The 23,386-nt window shown below is 39.2% G+C and overlaps 1 protein-coding gene across 4 annotated transcripts in view; it reads left to right on the plus strand.

The window, feature by feature from the left end:
* ABCC9 (ATP binding cassette subfamily C member 9) overlaps nt 1-23,386 on the plus strand; it is a 148,540-nt gene that overhangs the window by 52,272 nt on the left and 72,882 nt on the right. For 3 of the 4 annotated variants that reach the window (XM_065940510.1, XM_065940518.1, XM_065940532.1), the window contains 5 exons: nt 2,114-2,221; nt 12,667-12,739; nt 13,893-13,998; nt 19,754-19,792; nt 21,225-21,326. In XM_065940510.1, the coding sequence (XP_065796582.1) occupies nt 2,114-2,221; nt 12,667-12,739; nt 13,893-13,998; nt 19,754-19,792; nt 21,225-21,326 (428 nt within the window). The remainder of the gene's footprint in view (nt 1-2,113; nt 2,222-12,666; nt 12,740-13,892; nt 13,999-19,753; nt 19,793-21,224; nt 21,327-23,386) is intronic. The other variant, XM_065940526.1, reaches the window with a different exon arrangement.

A 23,386-nucleotide genomic window follows, 5' to 3' on the forward strand; every position in this document is an offset into this window, starting at 1 on the left:
TCTGAGAAGAAAAACAAAACTAAAAATGTTGTGAACATTCTCTTTTTTTCTCTCTTTCTTTTTTAAGTTTAAAATGCATTCAGCAATTTCTGTGTGACAGAACCGTTGCTAGTTCTTCTCAGTGGCTTTTTAATCTGTGTATTGATTGGCATGTAGCCTAGCGTTTGTTATTTAATTAGTTTGATTATGATCTGAGCCACCAGTGAAGCCCTAAAGTGAAAGTGTTAATCACTCAGTCGTGTCCAACTCTTTGCAACCCTGTGGACTGTAGCCCTCCAGGCCCCTGTGTCCATAGGATTCTCCAGGCAAGAATACTGGAATGAGTAGCCATCCCCTTCTCCAGGTGATCTTACCAACTCAGAGATTGAACCCAGGTCTCCTGCATCGCAGTCAGATTCTTTACCATCTGAGCTACCAGGGAAATGTGGTTGATACACTAATGGATGTAAACTGGATGGCGTTATCCTGTTGGGATTAAATTGCTGGTTATTTGAGGTCATGCATGATTCTCATAATAGAACTCAACAGATTGATCAAAAAAGCTAAACCTAATGTTCCAAAGCCAAAAACATGTTTTGCAATTATAGAATCTTTTGTTTTATAGCTTATTTGATAGTTTTGAAGTGTATAACTATTTAGCTCTGATAGTCTCTATAAGTGCTACAGATAGTTATTTATGTTAAAATAGTTGCTTACAAGATTTCTGGGACAAATTTTGAGCTTATATATTTTATGACTTAGAGGTTAACAGAGCTGGATCTTCTACCTTCTCTTCAACCATTTGTCTCTCTCTGTGTGAAATTAAATTCAAAATTAGAGAATAACAAAAGCTTCTAGTCATGACCTAATTCGAGTTTAAGTTTAGGAAGATTGTCTAGCCTTAGCTGACATCTTCCATATTTTGGATGCTTTGGTACTTTGGCTCAGAACAATAAAGCTGTAATATCTGAGAAAGACTAGATCATTCTACAGTGCTTATAGATCTCCTTATGAAATAATATGGGCTTCCCAGGTGGTGCAGTGGTGAAGAATCTGCCTGCCAGTGCAAGGGGGTGTAGCTCAGAGGTAGAGTACATGCTTCACATGTACAAGGCCCTGGGTTCACCCCTCAGCTCCTCCATCTGTGTCTTTCGGGCTTCCCTGGTGGCTCATATGGTAAATAATCTGGAATGCGGGAGACCTGGGTTCAATCCCTGGGTTGGAAAGATAACCCTGGGGGAGGGCATGGCAACCCACTCCAGTATTCTTGCCTAGAGAATCCCCATGGACAGAGGAGCCTGATGGGCTACAGTCCATGAGGTCCCAAAGAGTCGGTCATGACTGAGCAGCTAAGCATAGCACAACAGTGCAAGAGATGCGAGTGACGTGGGTTCGATCCCTGGGTTGGGAGGTTCCCCCAGAGGAGGAAATGGCAACCCACTCCAGGATTCTTGCCTGAAAAATTGCATGGACAGAGGAGACTGGCTGGTAACAGTCCATGGGGTCGCGAAGAGTCGGACATGACTGAGTGACTGAGCACACATGAAATATGATACATGTTTGAGCAAAGAAATCCTAGATCTTTATGCTTTTTCTCATTCCACCATGGATCTTCTGGTGACATGTAGACTTGTCTGATTTATGTGAGTGTATCAGACTCAAAATCCTCGTAATTCAGAGGGTGACCAAAAATGTACTGTTGGAACATTTACAAGGCTGATGGCCTAACAAGTAGACTCGTTTAACCTAAGTTAGCCTGCTTGCCTTTTGCCATGACACACACTTTTTTTATTACCTGGGTCTATTCATCCAGAAAAGTAGAGAAGGAATAGCCAGAGCCTAGTTTGGTGCTCAGCATTTTAACTTCCATCATTTGCGAATATCACATCTTCATATTTTCATTTTTCTTAAAAAGTTTGTGAATTAGATTTACAATGAGTGCATAACACTTTTTTATTATTGTTTGCTTTGGGGCGGAGTGGGGGGATGCCAAAGAAATAATTAAAATATGCCATTCACTTTACTTCTTTTTCTTAGACTCTAAATGGAGCAGCAACTTTGTGAGTTAATGTTCAGTAAAACCTCAGTTTTTTCGTAGCACTTCAACTTGTGTTCTTTTCCATTCGGAATGCAGCAGCCAAAAACTATAAACAGGAAGCAGCCTGGAAGATATCACCTGGAAAACTACGAACAATCAACACGACGTCTGCGTCCCATGGAGACGGAGGATATCGCAATAAAGGTTATTTTATGTCCTGAATTTTTACATGAATAGAAACACTGATGTTACCATTTTATGGTGACGTTCTGCCAAGTGTCCCACATCATGTCTTTAAAGTCTCTCTCGAGTGGTCACTCATCCTCATAACATTTTCAGAAAATATTCTGCTGAGTTTATAATGCTCAATGCTGCCTAGCCTCCCAACCACAGCTTTGCTCCAGGAGTATGTTTAAATAACTGGAAGACGAATCTTGCTTCTGAATCTGTGGTACACTGGATACACCTAGTATCCAGTGTATTTCGTCTCATACTCTTTTTTCATCTACTCTACATTCATCTCTATAAATTAATTTATAAAGAATGCTGATATTATAGGTCCAGGTTTTTTTTATTGCTTTTATTTTTTTTTCATTTATTTTTATTAGTTGGAGGCTAATCACTTTACAATATTGTAGTGGTTTTTGCCATACATTGACATGAATCAGCCATGGAGGTCCAGTTTTTAAGGAAGTAGATTACATAGTAATTATCTTCAACCAGGAAAGGCTTAGACCAGGGCTGTGTGTGTCCATCCAGCTTCCCAATATGGCCTTTGACTCATCTCAAACTCAGACTTTTAAAAAAATTTTATTTTCTCGAGGTATAGTTAATTTAGGCTTCCCAGGTGGCTCTAGTGATAAAGAATCTACCTGCCAATGCAGGAGACTTGAAGAGATGTGGGTTTGATCCCTGGGTTAGGAAGATCCCCTGGAAGAGGGCACGGCAACCCACTCCAGTATTCTCTCCTGGAGAATCCCCATGGACAGAGAAACGTGGTAGGCTGCAGTCCATAGGGTCACACAGAGTCGGACACCACTGAAGCAATTTAGCATGCACGCACACCCACGGTAGGTTTATAAAGTTGTATTGACTTTTGCTGTCCAGCAAAGTGATTCAGTTTTACACAAACACACACATATATACACATTCTTTTTCACATTCTTTTCCATTATAGTTTATTACAGAATATTGAATATAGTTCCCTGCACTATATAGCTCTATATTGCCCAGCACAGGTAGAGCAAGAGATGCTCAGGGAGGTGTGCAGTTAAGCCCAGAGACACGTAGGAGTCTTCTCTCTCTCCTCATTGCCCGATGCCATGCCTGTCCCACAATAGGCACTTAACAATTGGAGTAAATGTGTTGTTGGATGGCTTTCACTGTGTCATTAATTTGATGTGACTTTTGGGCAAAGTGCTTGTCTAAGCCATGGTTTGCCCCGTTGAGGTGGGGATGCCATACCTACCTTAGGTATGAATACTTTGAGGATAAAATATATCATCTGTGAATTTCAAAGAGCTGTAGTGATTCTTAACCTTGGCTGTAGAATCACCTAAAAGTCTTTATATATGTAAAACCTGGACATCATTTTTGAAAACAGCTCTAGTAGTTCCCTAGACAATTATAATTTACCAAGAAGATTTGAGCTAAACTATGCAAAAGTAAGTAATGAGAGACTAGAAAGGGTTCTCTATGCTGCCAATTCACAAATATGCCCAGAAAACAACTAATAGTAACTAAAAAATCAGTTTTTTCATTGGCATTTTCTATGCAATATTGTGGGAACCTAGAATATACATATTTTTCCATGTGCCTTATTAAATTTATTTTTGTTTTGAATGGGGAAAAGGGAGGCTATCATGATTTTTTTCCCGCAGAATTGACCTTCCATGCACCAACTCCCCCCTCCAAAAAACCGGAAAAAAACCCTGCATATCAATGACCTAGAGTCCCCTGAATGGGCACAGTAATTTCAAGTACCCCTGCAACCTGGAATTCATTGTTTATTCATGGTGGAAATAGCCAATTGGTAATGAACTCATTTGTCTTTTTTAATCTTTTTTGTTCCGAAATACAAAAGTAAATATAACATGTATGTACTGTTCAAATGAAAAAGTAAACATTTGTGCAACTATCACTAAGTAAAGAACATCACCAACTTCCTCCAAAGACCCTCCAACCCACCCTGAACTTCACTCTCTTTATTCTTCAAAATATAATTACCGCTTTGACTTTTATGGTCATCATTTCCTTGAACATTTTTGCTATGTATGCCTCCAATATTCTTGGGCCCCCCTGGTGACTCTGACAGTAAAGAATCCACCTGCAATCCTGGAGACCTGGGTTCTGTCCCTGGATTGGGAAGATCCCCTGGAAGAGGGCATGGCAACTCACTCAAATATTCGTGCCTGGAGAATCCCCATGGACAGAGAAGCCTGGTGGGCTACAGTCCATGTGGTCACAAAGAGTCAGACAAGACTGAGCAACTAATCATAGCACAAGCATAGCTCATGCCTCCCTAAAGACGTACTTCAGCTTTTTTCAAGTTTGAATGTATGCATGTATATGTGTGTGTTTTTCTTCTGCTGCTCAGCATTATGTGGATATAATTCACCCATTTTACTGTGTGAAGCTGTAATTCATTTATTCTCATCGTTGTGTAGTGTTTCGTTGTATGAATATCCCAGAATTTATTGATCCATTCTACTTTTGATGGGCTTTTGGTTAACTTTTATTTTGAAGCCATTGGGAAGAATTGCTGAGTCATAGGATCTGTACACCCTCAACTTTCCTTCATAATGGCCAACTTTTCTCCAAAATGATTGTGCCAGTTTACACTTCCATTAACAGTGACTGAGAATTCCAGCTGGTCTCCATCTTCCCCAGTGCTTCCAATATTTTGTGAAAATGCGTGTTTTGTGTTGGGAGGCAGTGCTGTTGTATCTTGCTGTGGTTTTTATGTGCATTTTTCTGATTTCTAATGAGGTTGAGCACCTTTTCCAATGTATATATTGGCCATTTGTGTATGGAGCTCCTCTTGTGAATTGCCAGGTTATTTGTTCCTTTTTTAAAAAAAAATTCTGACTACTACTAATACTTCTTTGGCAGTTGTATATGTTGCAAAATTCTTTTCCCACTTTGCAACTTGGCTTTTCACTCTATGGTATTAGAAATTCTTAATTTCAATGTAGTCTAGTTTATAGAGGTTTTCCTTTATGGCTAGTGCTTTGCTTTTTGCCTCTTTTAAGAAAACTTTCTCTACCAAAAGTTATAAAGATGTTCTATATTGGTTCTTAAAAATCTTTGAAGCTCTACCTTTTGCTTGTGTTTAATTGATTTAGAATTGAGTTTTGTGTTGGTAAGAAGTCAGGTTGAGATTTAGCAGGGGAAATCAGTAATAAATAATTTTAGCCGTAAGTTTAGCAGTAATAAACTTCCTGGTAGTAATTTTACTATACTCAGTAGCAAGTCAGTAAGGTCAGACTTAATTTTTTATGTGATGGTGGGTTGTCCTCTATCAATGTATCATGTATCAATGATACCATGTATCAATCACTGTCCCCACTGACTTTTAGTACCATCTTGTCACACACATTTCCTTGTTTATTTTTCTCTGGTTTATTTGTCTGTTCAATATTCCACTGCTGTGATTATTACGGCTTTCTAATAAATATTGCCGTTTTTTAGGACAAGTTCTTACACCTTATCTTTTTTCTTCTAAAGTGTCTTAGCTGTTCTTGGCCCTTTTGAGGGGAAAGAAGCTTATATCCTCCAGAGCTTACATTTCTTTTTGTATTTCTCTTAATACTTTCACTAGACATTTCCTTACTCCTTGATTTAATGAGATTTTTTTACAAACTACATTTAATTCAGCATTTTTGCTTCTTTTCAGTGGGAGGAAATGGAAATGGTGTATATAAGCTCCCATCTTTAAATTTTTAAACAATTATTTCATATTCAATATCCTGTAAATAAAACCATAAGAATATTGAAAGGAACATCAGAAAAAATACACATATGAATATATATGACTGAATGATTTTGCTAATACACCAGCAACTAGCACAACTTTGTAAATCAATTATACTTCAAAAAGAAAACAATTATTTCAACTGAGGTGAAATTCACATAGCATTAAATTAACCATTTTCAAGTCAACAATTCAGTTGCATTTAGATTTACAGTGTTGTGCAATCCCCTCTATCTGGTTACAAAATATTTTTTCACCTCAAGAGGAAACCCCAATAGCTATTAATCAATCATTCCCTACATCCCGCTCTCTTGTTACCCCACCACCTCCAATCTGCTTTCTGTCTCTGCAGATTTACCTATTCTGGATATTTCATATAAATGGAATCATAGAGTTGGTGACTTCATGACTTTTTGTGTTGTCTTTATTTCTACATTTACATTTTTTTTCTTTTTTAAAATTTTGGCTGTATGTGAGCTCTTTGTTGTGGTTTCTGGACTTTCTCTGGTTATGATTTGCGGGCTTCTCTTGCAGCACACAGGCTTAGTTGCCCTGGGGCATGTGGGATCTTACTTGCCCTACTTGGGATCAAACCCATGTCCCCTGCCTTGGAAGGTGGATTCTTAACCTCCACCAGGGGAGCTCCTGCCTTTACATTTTAATTCATTCTTTCCCTTTATCCTGTTCCTTATGCCTGTATCCCTTCATCCCTCCTAACACTATGGCACTAGCATAATGTGCTCCATAAATGCACTTAAATATACTTACACCTTTGTAAAATATGTATTATTGTCATGAGCATTTATACTTTCAGTTTCCTGAAATTGTTTGCTCCTTCTAGCTCCACCACTGCATTCTTCTGTACACATTCCTGCCGTTCATTTGTCTCCTAATGATGGCTGCTGGGTTGGCCTCCATCCCCGCTCCATCGCAGACCATGCTCTGATGACCGTCTTTGTACCTATCCTTTTAGGAAAGTTTGCGGTAATTTATATATTAGCTGATTTTCCAAGGTCAAACAGCTAGTTGGGGAAACCAGAATTTTAACTCTGCTGGTAGAGAAGTGGGATGATTTTGTAAAGGGCAAGAGCGGATGGAACAGCCAATCACAGCTGGGCAAATTCCCTTTGACCTTCTTCCTTCTCCTCACATGGATTCTGTTCTGCCTTATACTTCTTTTGGGGACCAAAGCAGGAGATGGCCCTATATTCTTCTGATTCTTCCCTGCAGTTTTCTAACCACGTCTTTCCTCTCTCACACTCCTGTGAAAGTATAGTGTGTTCTGCCTTTCTCGTGTCTATGAGTAGAGGACTTAGTCACTCCCCCACCTTCACTGAAGGTTTGGGTGCCTGTTTCCGAGTCCAGCTTTCTGCCTTAATAAGTGCCACACCTGGATGTGATTTCAACTTCCAGATTCACAACCCATCTCTTAACAGCATGTGTGTGTGTGCTCAGTCATGTCCAGCTCTTTGCCACCCCAGGGGCTGGAGCCTGCCAGGCTGCCCTTCCTTCACTGTCTCCCAGAGTTTGCTCAAACTGTTGTGGTTGCTCGGTGGTGTCCAACTCTGCGCTTGCGTGCTCAGTAGCCCACCAGGCTCCTCTGTCCATGGAATTTTCCAGGCAAGAATACTAGAGTGGGTTGCTGTTTCTTTCTCCAGAAGATCTTCCTAACCCAGGGGTCAAACCTACGTCTCCTGCATTGGCCGGCAGGAGCTTTACCCCTGAGCCGCCTGGGAAGCTCCCCGCATTTAGTATCCCAGCCCCCAAATCCCTCAGTCAACCATCACTCCTTTTCCACAACCTCACCTGTGTTCACACTTGCCCACCACTTGGATGTGCAGCCTCTGTGGCATCTTTAACCTTTGTTATCCCAGCAATCACCGGCAACACAACCCTATCCTCCAGTTCTCCCAGAACTTCTCCTTCACTGGCATTGGCTTTTAAGCTCCTTGAAACCTACAGTTTCAAGCCCCGCCTTTTCTCCCAGCACTTTCACATCCTCCTGGAACAGTCCAACTTTGTGACTTCTGGGCTCCTATACCCAGGCCACTGTGCTCTCTGGAGGAAATGACTCAATGGTACAAGTTGGCATGGCAACAGCCTCATTACCTCCATCCTCGGCTGACCCTCTGTGGTCCTTGGCAATCCTTTCCCCTGCCTTCCCTCAGTGATTCTCCATCTGCTGCAGGAGCTCTTCGTCTATTACCAATCTCCTCATCTCCTTCTCTCTCCTTCTGCCTCCTCTCTCTGAAGATAACTTCCGTCCCAATCCACTGAAGACATAAAAGCTGTCATGGAGGGCCTCTCGGTTCCATGCTGACCCTCTCACCAGCCAGTCTGTATTTGCACCTTGTTTAGGCCACTTTCTACTCCCCCCGAGAAAGAGGGTTTCTCAGTTTTGGAGACCATAGATTTTCTTTAAGCATCCTTTGTCACTTAGTCACACCTGGTGGGCTACAGTCCATAGGTTTGCAAAGAGTCAGACATGACTGAAGAACCTAGTATACCTGCACGCTGTATCTTAAACCTCTGCCCCAGCCAGATCTATTCATTATTTCCCACAACATATTTTATGGTTTTCTGATCATGGGCCTGTTCTCATTGAGCTCTTTATGTTGAATTTCAGCATATTTTCTAAAACTAGCTAAGTGACCTTCTTTTCCAAAATGTTTCCTTTTTTTTTTTATCTCTGATGTCAGTGATTTTCCTTATGAACTGCTATTACACTTTTGTCTGTTCATTCATGTTAATTGCTCAGTCGTGTCCAACTCTTTGCAACCCCATGGACTGTAGCCTGCCAGATTCCTTTGTCCATGGAAGTCTTCCAGGCAAGAATACTGGAGTGGGTAACCATACCTTTCTGCAGGGGATCTTAATGACCCAGAGATCAAACCTGTGTCTCCTGCATTGCAGGCAGATTCTTTACTGTCTGAGCCATGAGAGAATCCCCAAAGAACCTGTTCTTAGCAGAGGATGATTATGATTCATCAACCCCTGAGTTATGGCCCCAGCATGCTCCCACAACGTGCCTCTCTATTCGTTACTTAGCCCATTTTCTCATGTCTTGGTTTAACTAAGCAATTGACTATAAGCTCCAGGAAAGCAGGGAGAATACATTATACCTTCTTTGTAGCCCATATCAGTCCTAACACAGAGCTTCACATAGACTGAATGTTCAGCAGATATTTATAAAGTGATCAATAATTCAGTCCTTCCAGGCTATGCTCCTTTCAGGACCAATTTCATGAGTATTTATGTAGATATTAATTAATTTAATATTACTAATGTTATTATTAAGATATAGATTAGATATTACTAAATGCCATACATTTTCCAAGCTAAAGAAAACATACATGGAAAATCATGGCCTAACCTTTTCAGATAACTTTTGCACTCTTAAGTTGTTCATTTTCAGAACTTTTAAAGGATTTTTTAGTTATAATTTAGACATTACCAATTTATTCTGCAAAATTCCTAAACAAAAATATGCTTAGAAATTTCATTACTTGGGGCATGGAGACAAAATATTAATTTATGACCAAAGTATAGCCTTACTGTAGTTTCCTCTAATGTTTCAGGCACTCTCTCTCCTCTCATCTGCCACTATTAACCTTTCCAGTTCTTGGGTTCTGTTATACCTCTTTTGTTTCCCATTTTTGTGACTAATAACACTGTCAAGTTTTCTTGATGCTTATTAAAACAACTGAATGCTGAGGATGACTCTAAGATCTTTTTTTTTTTTTTTTTTTTTGCTGTCTTCCTGATTGTTGAGGTGAACTCCTTATTGCCAAATTCAGACTTAAATTGAAGAAAGTAGGGAAAACCACTAGACCATTCAGGTATGACCTAAATCAAATCCCTTGCAATTATACAGTGGAAGTGACAAAAAGATTCAAAGGATTAGATCTGATAGACAGCGTGCCTGAAGAACTGTGGACGGAGGATTGTGACATTGTACAGGAGGCAGGGATCAAAACCGTCTCCAAGAAAAAGAAATGCAAAAGGGTTGTCTTAGGAGGTCTTACAAATAGCTGAGAAAAGAAGAGAAGCTAAAGGCAGAGGAGGAAAGGAAAGATACCCCCATCTGAATGCCGAGTTCCAAAGAATAGCAAGGAGAGATAAGAAAGCCTTCCTCAGTGATCAATGCAAAGAAATAGAGGAAGACAACAGAATGGGAAAGACTAGAGATCTCTTCAAGAAAATGAGAGATACGAAGGGAATATTTCATGCAAAGATGGGCACAATAAAGGACAGAAATTGTATGGCCCTAAAAGAAGCAGAAGATATTAAGAAGAGGTGGCAAGAATATACAGAAGAACTATACAAAAAAGATCTTCATGACCCAAATAACCACAATGGTGTGATCACTCACCTAGAGCCAGACATCCTGGAATGCGAAGTCAAGTGGGCCTTAGGAAACATCACTAAGAACAAAGTGAGTGGAGGCGATAGAATTCCAGTTGAGCTATTTCAAATCCTAAAAGATGATGCTGTGACAGTGCTGCACTCAATATGCCAGCAAATTTGGAAAACTCAGCAGTGGTCACAGGACTGGAAAAGGTCAGTTTTCATTCCAGTACCTAAGAAGGGAAATGCCAAAGAATGCTCAAAGTACTGCACAATTGCACTCATCTTACACGCTTACCTGGTGGCTCAGAGGGTAGAGCATCTGCCTGCAAGGTGGGAGACCTGGGTTCTAATCCCTGGGTTGGGAAGATCTGCTGGAGAAGGAAATGGCAACCCACTCCAGTATTCTTGCCTGGAAAATCCCACGGACAGAGAAGCCTGGTAGGGTACAGTCCATGGGGTCACAAAGAGTCAGACATGACTGAGTGCTTCACTTTCACTTTCACTGGCTAGCAAAGTAATGCTCAAAATTCCCCAAGTCAGGCTTCAAAAATACGTGAACCATGAACTTCCAGACGTTCAAACTGAATTTATAAAAGGCAGAGGAACCAGAGATCAAATTGCCAACACCTGTTGGATCATAGAAAAAGCAAGTAAATTTCAGGAAAAAACATTTACTTCTGCTTTATTGAGTATACCAAAGACTTTGTGTAGATCACAACAAACTGTGGAAAATTCTTCAAGAGATGGGAATACCAAATCACCTTACCTGACTCTTGAGAAATCTGTATGCAGTTCAGGAGGCAACAGTTTGATCTGGACATGGAACAACAGACTGGTTCCAAACAGGGGAAGGAGTACGTCAAGGCTGTATATTGTCACCCTGCTCATTTAACTTATATGCAGAGTACATCATGCGAAATGCCAGGCTGGATGAAGCACAAGCTGGAATCAAGATTGCTGGGAGAAATATCAATAACCTCGGATACTCAGATGATACCACCTTTATGGCAGAAAGTTAAGAGGAACTAAAGAGCCTCTGATGAAGGTGAAAGAGGAGAGTGAAAAAGCTGGCTTAAAATTCAACATTCAAAAAACTAAGATCATGGCATCCAATTCCATCACTTCATAGCAAATAGATGGGGAAACAATGGAAACAGTGACAGACTTTATTTTCTTGGGCTCCAAAATCACTGTAGATAGTGACTGCAGCCATGAAATTAAAAGATGCTTGCTCCTTGGGAAAAAAGCTATGACCAACTTAGACAGCATATTAGAAATCAGAGGCATTACTTTGCCAACAAAGGTTCATTTAGTCAAAGCTATGGTTTTTCCAGTCGTCATGTATGGATGTGAGAGTTGTACTATAAAGAAAGTTGAGTGCCAAAGAATTGATTCTTTTGAACTGTGGTGTCGGAGAAGATTCTTGAGAGTCCCTTGGACTGCAAGGAGATCCAACCAGTCAATCCTAAAGGAAATCAGTCCTGGGTGTTCATTGGAAGGACTGATGCTGAAGCTGAAACTCCAATACTTTGGCTACCTAATGGGAAGAACTGACCCATTGGAAAAGACCCTGATGCTGGGAAAGATTGAAGACAGGAGGAGAGAGGAATGACAGAGGTTGAGATGGTTGGATGGCATCAGTGACTCAATGGACATGAGTTTGAGCTAGTTCCAGGAGTTGGTGATGGACAGGGAGGCCTGGTGTGCAGCAATGCATGGGGTCGCAAAGAGTTGGACACGACTGAGGGACTGGACTGAACTGAACCACCGAGTACTGTTGCTTCATTTCTGTACTTTTTTCCTTCCTCCCCTCTATTCTTTCAAGATCAGTGAATAGCAGTAAGTCCACATAATTCAGGAAATTCATTCATTATTAAGCCTTCATCCTTAGCTAACAAGTCATTTGTTACAATAATTTGTAGTTATTTCTCTTCTTGACTTTACATCACCAGGTTTCTGGCAATTGCAGCAGTGAGAGAATAATCCATGTCAGAGTTACATTGGACAATATTTGAGTGATTGCTTTTTAAGAATGTTCACATATAAACGATCCAGTAGTCGCCTACTTTCAGGGAAAATTATTGTAATTTTTAGCATTCTTCATAATATCACTGATTTAAAGACCTTCTCCCTTCCATTCTTTTTTGTTTTTCATCTATGCCTCTAAATAGTCATAACTCTAAATTAGAATTTTACCACTGTGTGTTCTACTGTGTTGAAAGTCTTCCAGTGCTTTATAAAGAAAATTTATTTTAATTGGACTTATCCTGTGATACCACATATTTATGTAATGTTATAATTAAATTTCTGTACTCTTATTTTCTAGGTCACAAATGGGTACTTTTCATGGGGCAGTGGTTTAGCAACCTTATCCAATATCGATATTCGAATTCCAACAGGTAAGAATCATTTATTACTAGTTTGTAATTGTTTTTTTTAAGGAACAAATTTATTTTTGTGAATTCAGGGTGAAAACATTTGTCACCTCCAAAGCGTTAGTTCTTTCATTTGAATAATTCATCATGAAATAACATTAAGCCACATTGTGAACTAGCATCGAGTTTGTATCTGTTCATTATCATGACCGTGGTTTTTCAAGATAACTGAGCCTAACAAAAGGAAAGACTTTTTAAAGACAAACATTACTGATCGTTATCTGTGTGCACTGTGAAGCTCATGAATCCCTGTATCCCTGAGAGAATGACTGGGAATTATAAGACCTGCCTATCACGACAAAGTGGGGACCTTGAACAAATTATTTACCATCCAAATGAACTGTTTTTAGTTTATTTGCTGATTTGTGGCATTTAAATAATGGAGTAGTTGATTTCTCATTTTGTTGAAGAAAGATTTTAAAGAAATAGTGTTTGAGAAAATAATTTTCTATCCCCAAAGAAAACTGATGACGTTTTCAGATATTTAAAACTCAAATACCCTGTAGTTTTTACTAAAATGTTTGGATAATTGAATATAAATATTTTTTGACTTGGTCTCGTGGTCAATAACTTGGAATTTTTCTATTAAACATGCAAATCAAAGTAAGAACTGATTAAAGTGATTAATCACGTTAATCTTATCTGTTTTAGTCAAAATTACCTTTTTCTCCAGAATGAATTGAATAATAAAGGTAATACCAATCTAGGTGACTTAGGCAAGTATTTCACTGCTGCTTTTACTAGAGTCCATTATTCTCATAATTTAAAAATAATACATCAAGGGACTACGCTGGTGGTTCAGTGGCTAAGACTTCAAGGACTGAGTTTGATCCCTGGTCAGGGAACTAAATCCCCCATACCACAGCTAAGACCTGGAACAGCCAAATAAATAAATATTTTTTAAAAATACCACATCAAGACCTATAGATTTTAATTTTTCTTCCCTTTTCAAGAAACCTTATGTATCAGTAAAAGGAGTTGTTTAGAATACCATTGCTGGGGACCAAAACTGGGCCATAGATTGTGAAACATCAGCCTTTTCTAAATGTGTTTTGAGTTTTATTTTATAAGTGAATTCCTTTTCATCCTGTTATTATCCTTTGTTTCTTTTCTCTAGGTCAGTTAACCATGATTGTGGGCCAAGTGGGATGTGGGAAGTCCTCTCTTCTCCTCGCCATCCTCGGAGAGATGCAGACCTTGGAAGGAAAAGTTCACTGGAGCAAGTATGTGTATTTTTAATCAGTCTCTGTTGGTCGGTCACACATCCGATGATCTCCCAAGGGAAGGAATGAGAACAGTAGATTCCCATGTTCGAGGTCTGAGGGCCCCTTGGAAATAAACACAGCTTTAAAAAAACAAATTAGTGGAAACTTTAAAAGTTTTAAGTTAAAAAAGATAAAAGAATTCACGATAGAGGTTTATAGTATGTATAAACTAATACATTGCTTTTAGCAAGATTGGGATCATAAAGGTAAATTTTGAAAGTTAAATGGATAACACAGATAAATAAAGCTTAAAAATTTATCCTATAATTAAAGAAAGTTTGCATTATTTATAAAGTTTAAATGCACACAGAGCCTTAGTGGTCCAGTGTTCAGAGAAGAAATATCAAATAATCTTTTTGAAACTCTTCCTAAGAGACTGAGAAATCATCCATTTCTCTTTACATCCAACTTAAACTAGACACTTAACGTGTCTAGTTAGGGATGTGGCTATGTCAGACTAGTGTGTTGTGCATCCATAAAGGCATTGTGCTTCTTCTGAATGTTTGAATCTTCGTTTTGGATTCTTCAAAAAACATCATAGTAATAAGCTTACTCCAGACCATACTATTATATAATTGTGTGATAATGAATAAGTCATATTTATTTATTTAGTTTGATCTATCTGGTAGACAGACTTCCCAGGTGGTGTTAGTGATAAAGGACCCACCTGCCAATGCAAGAGACAAAAGAGACTTGGGTTTGATCCCTGGGTCGGGAAGTTCCCTGGAGGAGGGCATGGCAACCCACTCCAGTATTCTTGCCTGGAGAATCCCATGGACAGAGGAGCCTGGTGGGCTACAGTCCACGGTGTCACAAAGGGTAGGACATGACTGAGCAACTTAACGTGCACACACACACCTGGTAGACCACCCCAGCCCCCACAGTCCTTATGGAGAAATTGCTAACAGCTTATCTATGATATTGGACTGTAGACAGTCTACAGTCTACAGAAAATCACTGCAGTGATTTTCATCCAGGTTATCCCCAGGGAACACTGGACGATGTCTAGAAACATTTTTTGGTTTTCATACTAAGGGAATTGGTTTGCTTACTGATCTAGTTGGTGGTGGCCAGTTCAGTTCAGTTCAGTCACTCAGTCGTGTCTGACTCTGTGACCCCATGAACTGCAGCACACCAGGCCTCTCTGTCCATCACCAACTCCCAGAGTCCACCCAAACCCATGTCCATTGAGTCGGTGATGCCATCCAGTGATCTTATCCTGTGTCATCCCCTTCTACTCCTGCCCTCAATCTTTCCCAGCAGTAGGGTCTTTTCTAATGAGTCAGCTCTTTGCATCAGGTGGCCAAAGTTTTGGAGTTTCAGCTTCAACATCAGTCCTTCCAATGAACACCCAGGACTGATAATCCTTTAAGATGGACTGGTTGGATCTCCTTGCAGTCCAAGGGACTCTCAAGAGTCTTCTCCAACACCACAGTTCAAAAGCATCAATTCTTCAGCACTCAGCTTTCTTTATAGTGGCCAGAAATGCTACTAAATATCCTCCAACACAAGACAGCCCTCCACAAGAATCCCCCTGCGGTGCAGGAGACCTGGCTTCTATCCCTGGTTGGAAAGATTCCCTGGAGAAGGAAATGGCAACCCACTCCAGTATTCTTGTCTGGAGAATTCCAGGGACAGAGGAACCTGGCAAGCTATACTCCTTGGGGTCGCAAGGAGTTAGGTACAACTGAGCAACTAGCACACACATCCTCCAACACACAGGCCAGCCCTCCGCAGCAGGGAATTATCTGGCTCCAAATGTTGCTTGTGCTAGGGAGGCCTTGCCGTAGACTTGCACACGTCCATTCGGTTCTTATCATTGTAAGTTCCGCTGTGGCTTAATCTACTGTTAACGTGCACAGACATCTCTTCAGAAGGAGTCAAAACTATTTACAGGCGTTTTGAGAATAGATTCTATTTTAAACTCCAATTAAGAGACGGAAATGCTTGGATGTGAAATTTGAGCTGGAAACAGCAGAACTGTAAATCCTATTTTTGGTATCATTGGTGAAAGAAGAAAGCTGAGAAATGTGGTGGGTACAGTTTATTCCTGTTGCAGTTGTATACATGAAACTGTTCAGTGTGTATCCAGCAGTGAGCTCGGTGAATAGCTGCTCCTTGCAGTTTCATTCACGAGGGGCTCCTGTTGATCTCTAAAGCCAGATGGCCTGCCACCACCACCTTCCCTCTTGGATGGATGCAGGTTTTGGGGAGCAGGTTTTACTGAATTAAATTATATCATGTGACATGTAGAGCCATAATGAAGTTACTTGGGTTTTGTTTTTACCTTCTTTCATTAGTATTAAAACAGAAAGAATTAGAGACCATGACAGAAAAAGCTTGAGATTTTATTTTCATACCTCTAGAATGTTTTTATGATCTAGTCTTCTCTAGTATTACTCTGCCTGGGCCAAATTCACTCCCAGTATTATGATTAAGAATTATTATCATTTTGTTAATGGATAAATAGATGATTTGGGAATTAGAAAAGTATTTTACACAGTCTGTTTATTTATTGAGTTTTCTAAACAAGATACATACGTGTATATATGTATACATATATATATGTCATATTTTAGGCAAATTTATACCATTTATAGCCTATCTCATTTCTTAAAGGTTGTAAGGTATTTTATTTAATATAACATACTATAATAAACTTTGAAAAACAAAGATGTCAAGAAAGAAAATAAGGTTTAAATAATATTCTGAGGAATTAATAGGTAGAAATGCATGTATTGGAGTCCTGCATATTTATAAAACATAGGCCACAAATTCTACTCTGAGTTCCATGGAAGTTAGTCAAAGAGGGAAGTATGAGATAAAATCAGACATATACTTAATAAAGGTTAAGTTTTTTTTAAGAAATAGAAAAGAAATATCTCCCATAAATCCTAATTTTGAAAAAGGTAAGAAAAGGTTATATCTTAAAGTCAGAGTCAATAAAATGAAAATATGAGGAAGGATTTAAGAAAATTCTAAGTATTTATAAAATCACTATAATTTAAAAATCATCTCTTTATGAATACTTGCCTTAAGAATATCCCATCTCTTCATAGCAGAAAGGGCTAAATTTTTCTTCAAAAATATTTGGGTTGGCTCTGACACACACCCAATAAAAACTAACCCCTAAAAGATTGGATAAGCTAATAAAAAAATTCTATTTTTCTTATTTACAAGAACTACTTAATTTTTTTCCATGATATCCATGATTATCTGATAAAATATATTTTCAAATCAAGAATGCTTAGAGGATGCTGACCTTTTTTAAAAGAGTTATTTGCAATAACTCTTTATTCTGGGAAAAATAACTGTTGCACCTATTCCAATAAGGAAAGTTATACAAATGTTATTAGAATAAAGCTAGATTAGAAATTATCCATACTGACAGGTTGATTTTGTGTAAATGCTGAGAAGTACTTTACCTTGGAGTGAATTGTTTGCTGTTTTTTAAAGCTCAAGACAAAATAAAGTGAAACAGTAAAGGGTATGGTAAAGTACCAAGCACCTTGCTGTCATTCTTTCATCATTGCCTGTATCTCTGGTTGCATGAATTTTATTTTTAAATGTGCCCTCATGGTTGGCAGGAACAAAGCCCTGTAAAGTACCCTGTCCTATTGCAGGAAGAAATATTTACTTTGGACGGGAGAGAAGGCCCTGGTCCTCACGCAGGACAGACCCACATGGGTAGAACTTGGTACACAAAATCCTTCTAAATATAGATGCCTCCTCGGCAATTGCTACCTTTAATGTAGTCTGACATGCAGTAGCCCCAGTAGAGAAAGGAGAGAGCAGTGAGGGAGGGACTGAAAAATTCTCCAAGCTTGTCGGAAGGCCAAGGGTCTTGCTCCTGCATCTACTGTGCTCTGTATTTGTTGAAAAGTAAATGTTCTGCCCAACTGAAGTTGTCCTTTCCTAGTTGTCATGATAAATAATAATTCCTACTGACATCCCAGGAACTAGAACGAAATAAAACGCTTCACCTGTTGGATGGTCCAGGGAGGGAGTCCAGAATATGTAATAATCCCGGTAATTATATAAGACATAACCATCATTTATCTCTGGCTTCCCTTGCTTTTTCTTCCATATTACTCATGCCATCAGCCATCCTGTCAGACCCCATCTGTTGTGATGGTCTATTTTCTGATGTCTTAGTGTAACTGCCGTTATAGCAGTGGCTCAATCACTCTAAGACTTTGCCTGGCATGAAGGCAGGCAAAGGGATAATAACACAATGAGTCAGCTTTCCTGGATCAGACATGACATAGCATGTTTGTGTTCACATCTAGCTTCCCCTTTTCCAAATACTGTTCCTGATTTCAGCTTGCAGAAGTCACTCTTTCCCATTCCATAAGATACCAACCATGAACTTGGAAGCTGGTAGATTACCAAGTTTTAACTTTTACTGTTGAAGGAAAATACACACAAATCCTGCATGCAAAAGTGAAATTGGATTCTATTTTCCAGAAGGGAATTTTCCATCTGACATGTTTTGAATTCAGGTGTTTCAGAAATGATGGAGTTCACCTAAAATATTAAAATTTAGAATAATAAAATCAATAAGTCCTTAGGCATATTTTTCCTCTTGGTATAGGTATAACTAAATTTAATTAGTCAAATGCCTCATTTTACATTACTCATATAGATCAGTAATTAATTATACCTAAATGTTACAATGTGACCTATATACAGGTCTGTCTTTCTTTCCAGTTCCTTAAAGGGCCAGGCTGTGTCTCAACCCTTCAAGTTTAGAGTATAAAAAGTATTTCTTCCTCTCTTGCCTTAGGGTAACTAATAAGGAATTTAAATAGATTAAATTTGAATTTTAATGGTAGGGAGTGCCTGGAGATATCAAATTCTAATACAGACTAGGAAAGTATTCCATAAAGATTATCCAAACTTACACAGCTAGTTGGAGCAAAGTTGGGGCTGCTACTGCTGCTGCTAAGTCACTCAGTCGTGTCCAACTCTGTGCGACCCCATGAACAGCAGCACACCAGGCCTCCCTGTCCATCACCAACTCCCAGAGTCCACCCAAACCCATGTCCATCGAGCCGATGATGCCATCCAACCATCTCATCCTCTGTCGTCCCCTTCTCCTCCTGCCCTCAATCTTTCCCAGTATCAGGGTCTGTTCCAGTGAGTCAGCTCTTCACATCAGGTGGCCAAAGTATTGGAGTTTCAGCTTCAGCATCAGTCCTTCCAATGAACACCCAGGACTGATCTCCTTTAGGATGGACTGGTTGGATCTCCTTGCAGTCCAAGGGACTCTCAAGAGTCTTCTCCAACACCACAGTTCAAAAGCATCAATTCTTTGGTGCTCAGCTTTCTTTATAGTCCAACTCTCACATCCATACATGACCACTGGAAAAACTGTAGCCTTGACTAGACAGGCCTTTGTTGACTAATGTCTCTGCTTTTTAATATGCTGTCTAGGTTGGTCATAACTTTCCTTCCAATATTGCTATTGTGTGAACCCAAATTTTATATGAAGGAGAACAGTGCTGTCTTTTGGAAGCTTAATTATTTCCTAGTTGATGAGGATGTAAAAGAAGATTGTCATTTATCTGGTTTGTCTTTGGCTTAGTATCAACAGCCATTTGAAAGTGTAATTATTTAGTATATACAATGTTTATCTCTTATCTGATTTGTACACGCATTCATCCTATATTTGTATTTCATAATTAATGAACATTGTTTGCCATACTTGCAGTGTAAATGAATCTGAACCTTCTTTTGAAGCGACCAGAAGGTATTATTTCAATTTTAATCTGTGCTTAATAAGAATAACTACCTTCCTCAGACTTTTCCTGATATTCCATGTCTTACTCTTAGTCATTTTATTCATTCTGATAATGTACAAAGTTGTTTATTAAAATGGACTAGTAAATTTCTGATCGCAGTAGTTCCCAACATCTGGAAGCTGCTGAAAGAATTAATTTGCTGAACTAAATGGCCCATCGTATCAATTGTTGTCTTCTCCATGAGCCACACAGATCTCAACTTTGACTAAAACTCAAACAGTTCTTGGCAAATTGGATTTGGTATTTCATAAAATAAAGATGAAAGAATTATTATGTATATTATTTATGAGTTAAACAGTGATGAAATCTACCTGTAAACTAGAACTGGAAAACCAAGTACTTCATCTATTTTAAAAAAAAGAAAAGAAAACCTTAAAGAACAGTGGTGGGGGAAGGAGGGAAGCAGCCATGCCAGAGACTGGGAACCACTGTTTTAATGCACAGATGGTTATCTAAGAGACCACTAGCATACTATATCTTATCATGCCCTCTAAACTCCTAAGATGTAATCTTTCAGGATGATCACTGAGCATTTCTAACTACCTTTATTCTACACTTTATTCTCCTTTAACCTTAATTCCTAAATTAGTAGTTACAGAACATAACTAACTGTGAAAGCGTGAATTTTAAGCTGACCCCTTCCCTACCCCAAGCTCATCATCCTCTTTATCTTCAACTCACATGCATTTTCCTAATTACTGCAAGTTAAAATATGATGTATAGACATCTGGTAGAATTTGCAAGCCAAAAAGTGGGGTACAGGAGGAGGCCATCATTTTTTAAAAATAAACTTTCAGTATGTATTGAAAAACGTGGTTTTTAAATGTGTAGTTATTTCATTGTTGAAATAGACTCCTCAAAATTATTCTTTGCTTTGAAATATTTACATTATCTATTACCTTAAAATATGTTCATGTGAATAAAGCACAAACACATAATTACAGTATCAGTTCACATCCTTTTTAAAGGTATTCCTGTAAAATTCATAGTTAATGTATAGTGCTTTTAATATGAAGTAAAATATCTGTGGTTATTAACATTAATTATTATTTATATTTAAATTATTGTAAAAATTGTAGTCATTTTAGAAAATAAAATTTTAATTAATAGTTCATACCTCAAAATATTTCTTTAGCATAGCAAAATCAAATTTGCACGTTGTGTGTTGTTTTAATTAAGTTCTAATCCTTTTAATTTAGTGGAATATTTAACCACTAATTAATAAGGTTGATGGTCTTTAAAATATTCTTTTAGAAACTCTCCATTTCTGTCTTTGAGATATTTTTTCAACTTTCATTTTTCTTAGTTATACAAAAGTACAGGTACAGCACAGCTCTCTTGAGTAATTTTGGTATTTTGTTTTTCTTTTCCATTTTCCAGTAGGAACAGGTATTCTGTGGCTTATGCAGCTCAAAAGCCTTGGCTATTAAATGCTACGGTAGAAGAAAATATTACCTTTGGAAGTCCTTTCAACAAGCAAAGGTAATTTTGAATGTATAAAATTTAGAACTGAAAAGAGCAACTATTTCTGATCCCTCTGTTTTGTTCACAGTTTCTGGAGTCGTTTCTAAAAAAAAATTTTATTGGAGTATAGTTCATTTACAGTGTTGTTAGTTTCAGGGGTACAGCAAAGTGAACCAGTTTTAGTATACATATATCTACTTCTTTAAAGATTCCTTTCCCATATAGGCCATTACAGAGTATTGAATAGAGTTCACTGTGCTATGCAGCAGATAGTTGATACCTGTTTTATGTATAGTAGTACATATATGTCAATCCCAATATCCTAGCTTCTCCTTCCTCCCACCCATCCCCTGGTTTTGAAATCTTTATATCAGGACTGCCTTTCTTCTCTGTTTGCCCTGCTTCTGTCCTCATCACCAGATCTATTAAGTCAACTTTTGTAAGAGAAGCCTCACTGGGATTCAGCCCATTATATGCACTTATTGAGAACAATTTGCACAGCAAAAATAAACAGCCGAAACAGAAGTTGTGTGTATATGGGGGGCGGGGGGTGCAGGGTGAGGGTGGTGCTGAGGTTGTTGGTAAACAGAAGAAAAATCCCAGTAAGTTGCAGAAGGAGGGTTAACCATGGAAAAAGAAGAGAAGGAATATGGGATCTGAGGGGTCTGATTACTCAGAGCAGCCAAAGTATGTCTTCTTTCAATCATCTTCTAAACACCCATTGGAGAAAGGAATGGCTACCCACTCGATTATGCTTGCCTGGAGAATTCCATGGATAGAGGAGCCTGGTGGGCTACAGTCCTTGGGTCTCAAAGAGTTGGGCATAACTGAGCAACGGACACTTTCACTTTCACTTCCAAACATCCACTGGAGTGTACAAAGGCAAGACCCTTTCCTGAAGCCACCTTTACGAGGGATAGGGGGTGTCCTAAGACTCAAAGCAGGGTCCTGAGAGTTGAGGAGAAGTAGATGTGGGGAAAGGCATGAGGAAGGGGGAGGGGAGAGGAAAGTGTGGGAGGAAAAATTCAAATTACATGGGATTGTTTGGCGCCTGGGAGTAAACCAGACAGAAAGGGATCTGTGTACATTGATGGTGGCAAACTCCATTGTAAAGGAAGGCTGAGATGGGCAGTAAAGTGCCTTCAAAGCCAACCGGTATGAATCTGAATTTTCTGGAGGCCCAGCAAAGTGTTAGAAAGAGGACTCACAAAGTTAATGTAATCTGCCCATGTCATGATGGATTTATACAAGGTGAATCTGAATTAGGGAGCAAAAAGACATTTAGAAGGTTGTTGGGCTAATGATCTGGACATGCTGTGTTTGTTGCCTGTACTTAGCAGTGACTGTAGAAATGGGAAAAAAAGAGATGGTTGACAGAGAGCATTCTGAAATCAGAATGGGAGAAGAAAATGGAAGAATCATGTGGAATCTAGAAAAATGGTACAGATGAACCTATTTGCAGGGCAGGAATAGAGACTCAGATTTATAGAACAGATGTGTGGACACAGTGGCAGGGAGCTGGGGGATGAACTGAACGAGTAGCCCTGACATATATACACTACCATGTATAAAACAGATAGCTAGTGGGAAGCGAGGAGATTCAGCCAGTCCATCCTAAAGGAGAGCAGTCCTGGGTGTTCATTGGGAGGACTGATGTTGAAGCTGAAACTCCAATACTTTGGCCACCTGATGGCGAAGAGCTGACTCATTGGAAAAGACCCTGATGCTGGGAAAAATTAAGGGCAGGAGGAGAAGGGGATGACAGAGGATGAGATGGTTGGATGACAGAGGATGAGATGGTTGGATGGCATCACCGACTCAATGGACATGGGTTTGGGTGGACTCTGGGAATTGGTGATGGACAGGGAGGCCTGGCATGCTACGGTTCATGGGGCCGCAAAGAGTCAGACACGACTGAGCGACTGAACTGAACTGAAGTGGGAAGCTGCTATATAGCTCAGGAAGCTCAGCTTGGTGCTCTGTGATGACCTAGATGGGTGGGATGGAGGTGGGGTGGGATGTAGGGCCAAGAGGGAGAAGATACATGTGTACACATAGCTGGTTCACTTTGTAGTACA

This window comes from Muntiacus reevesi, chromosome 1 (genome assembly GCF_963930625.1).
Source record: "Muntiacus reevesi chromosome 1, mMunRee1.1, whole genome shotgun sequence".
In the NCBI taxonomy this organism is placed as follows: Eukaryota; Metazoa; Chordata; class Mammalia; order Artiodactyla; family Cervidae; genus Muntiacus; species Muntiacus reevesi.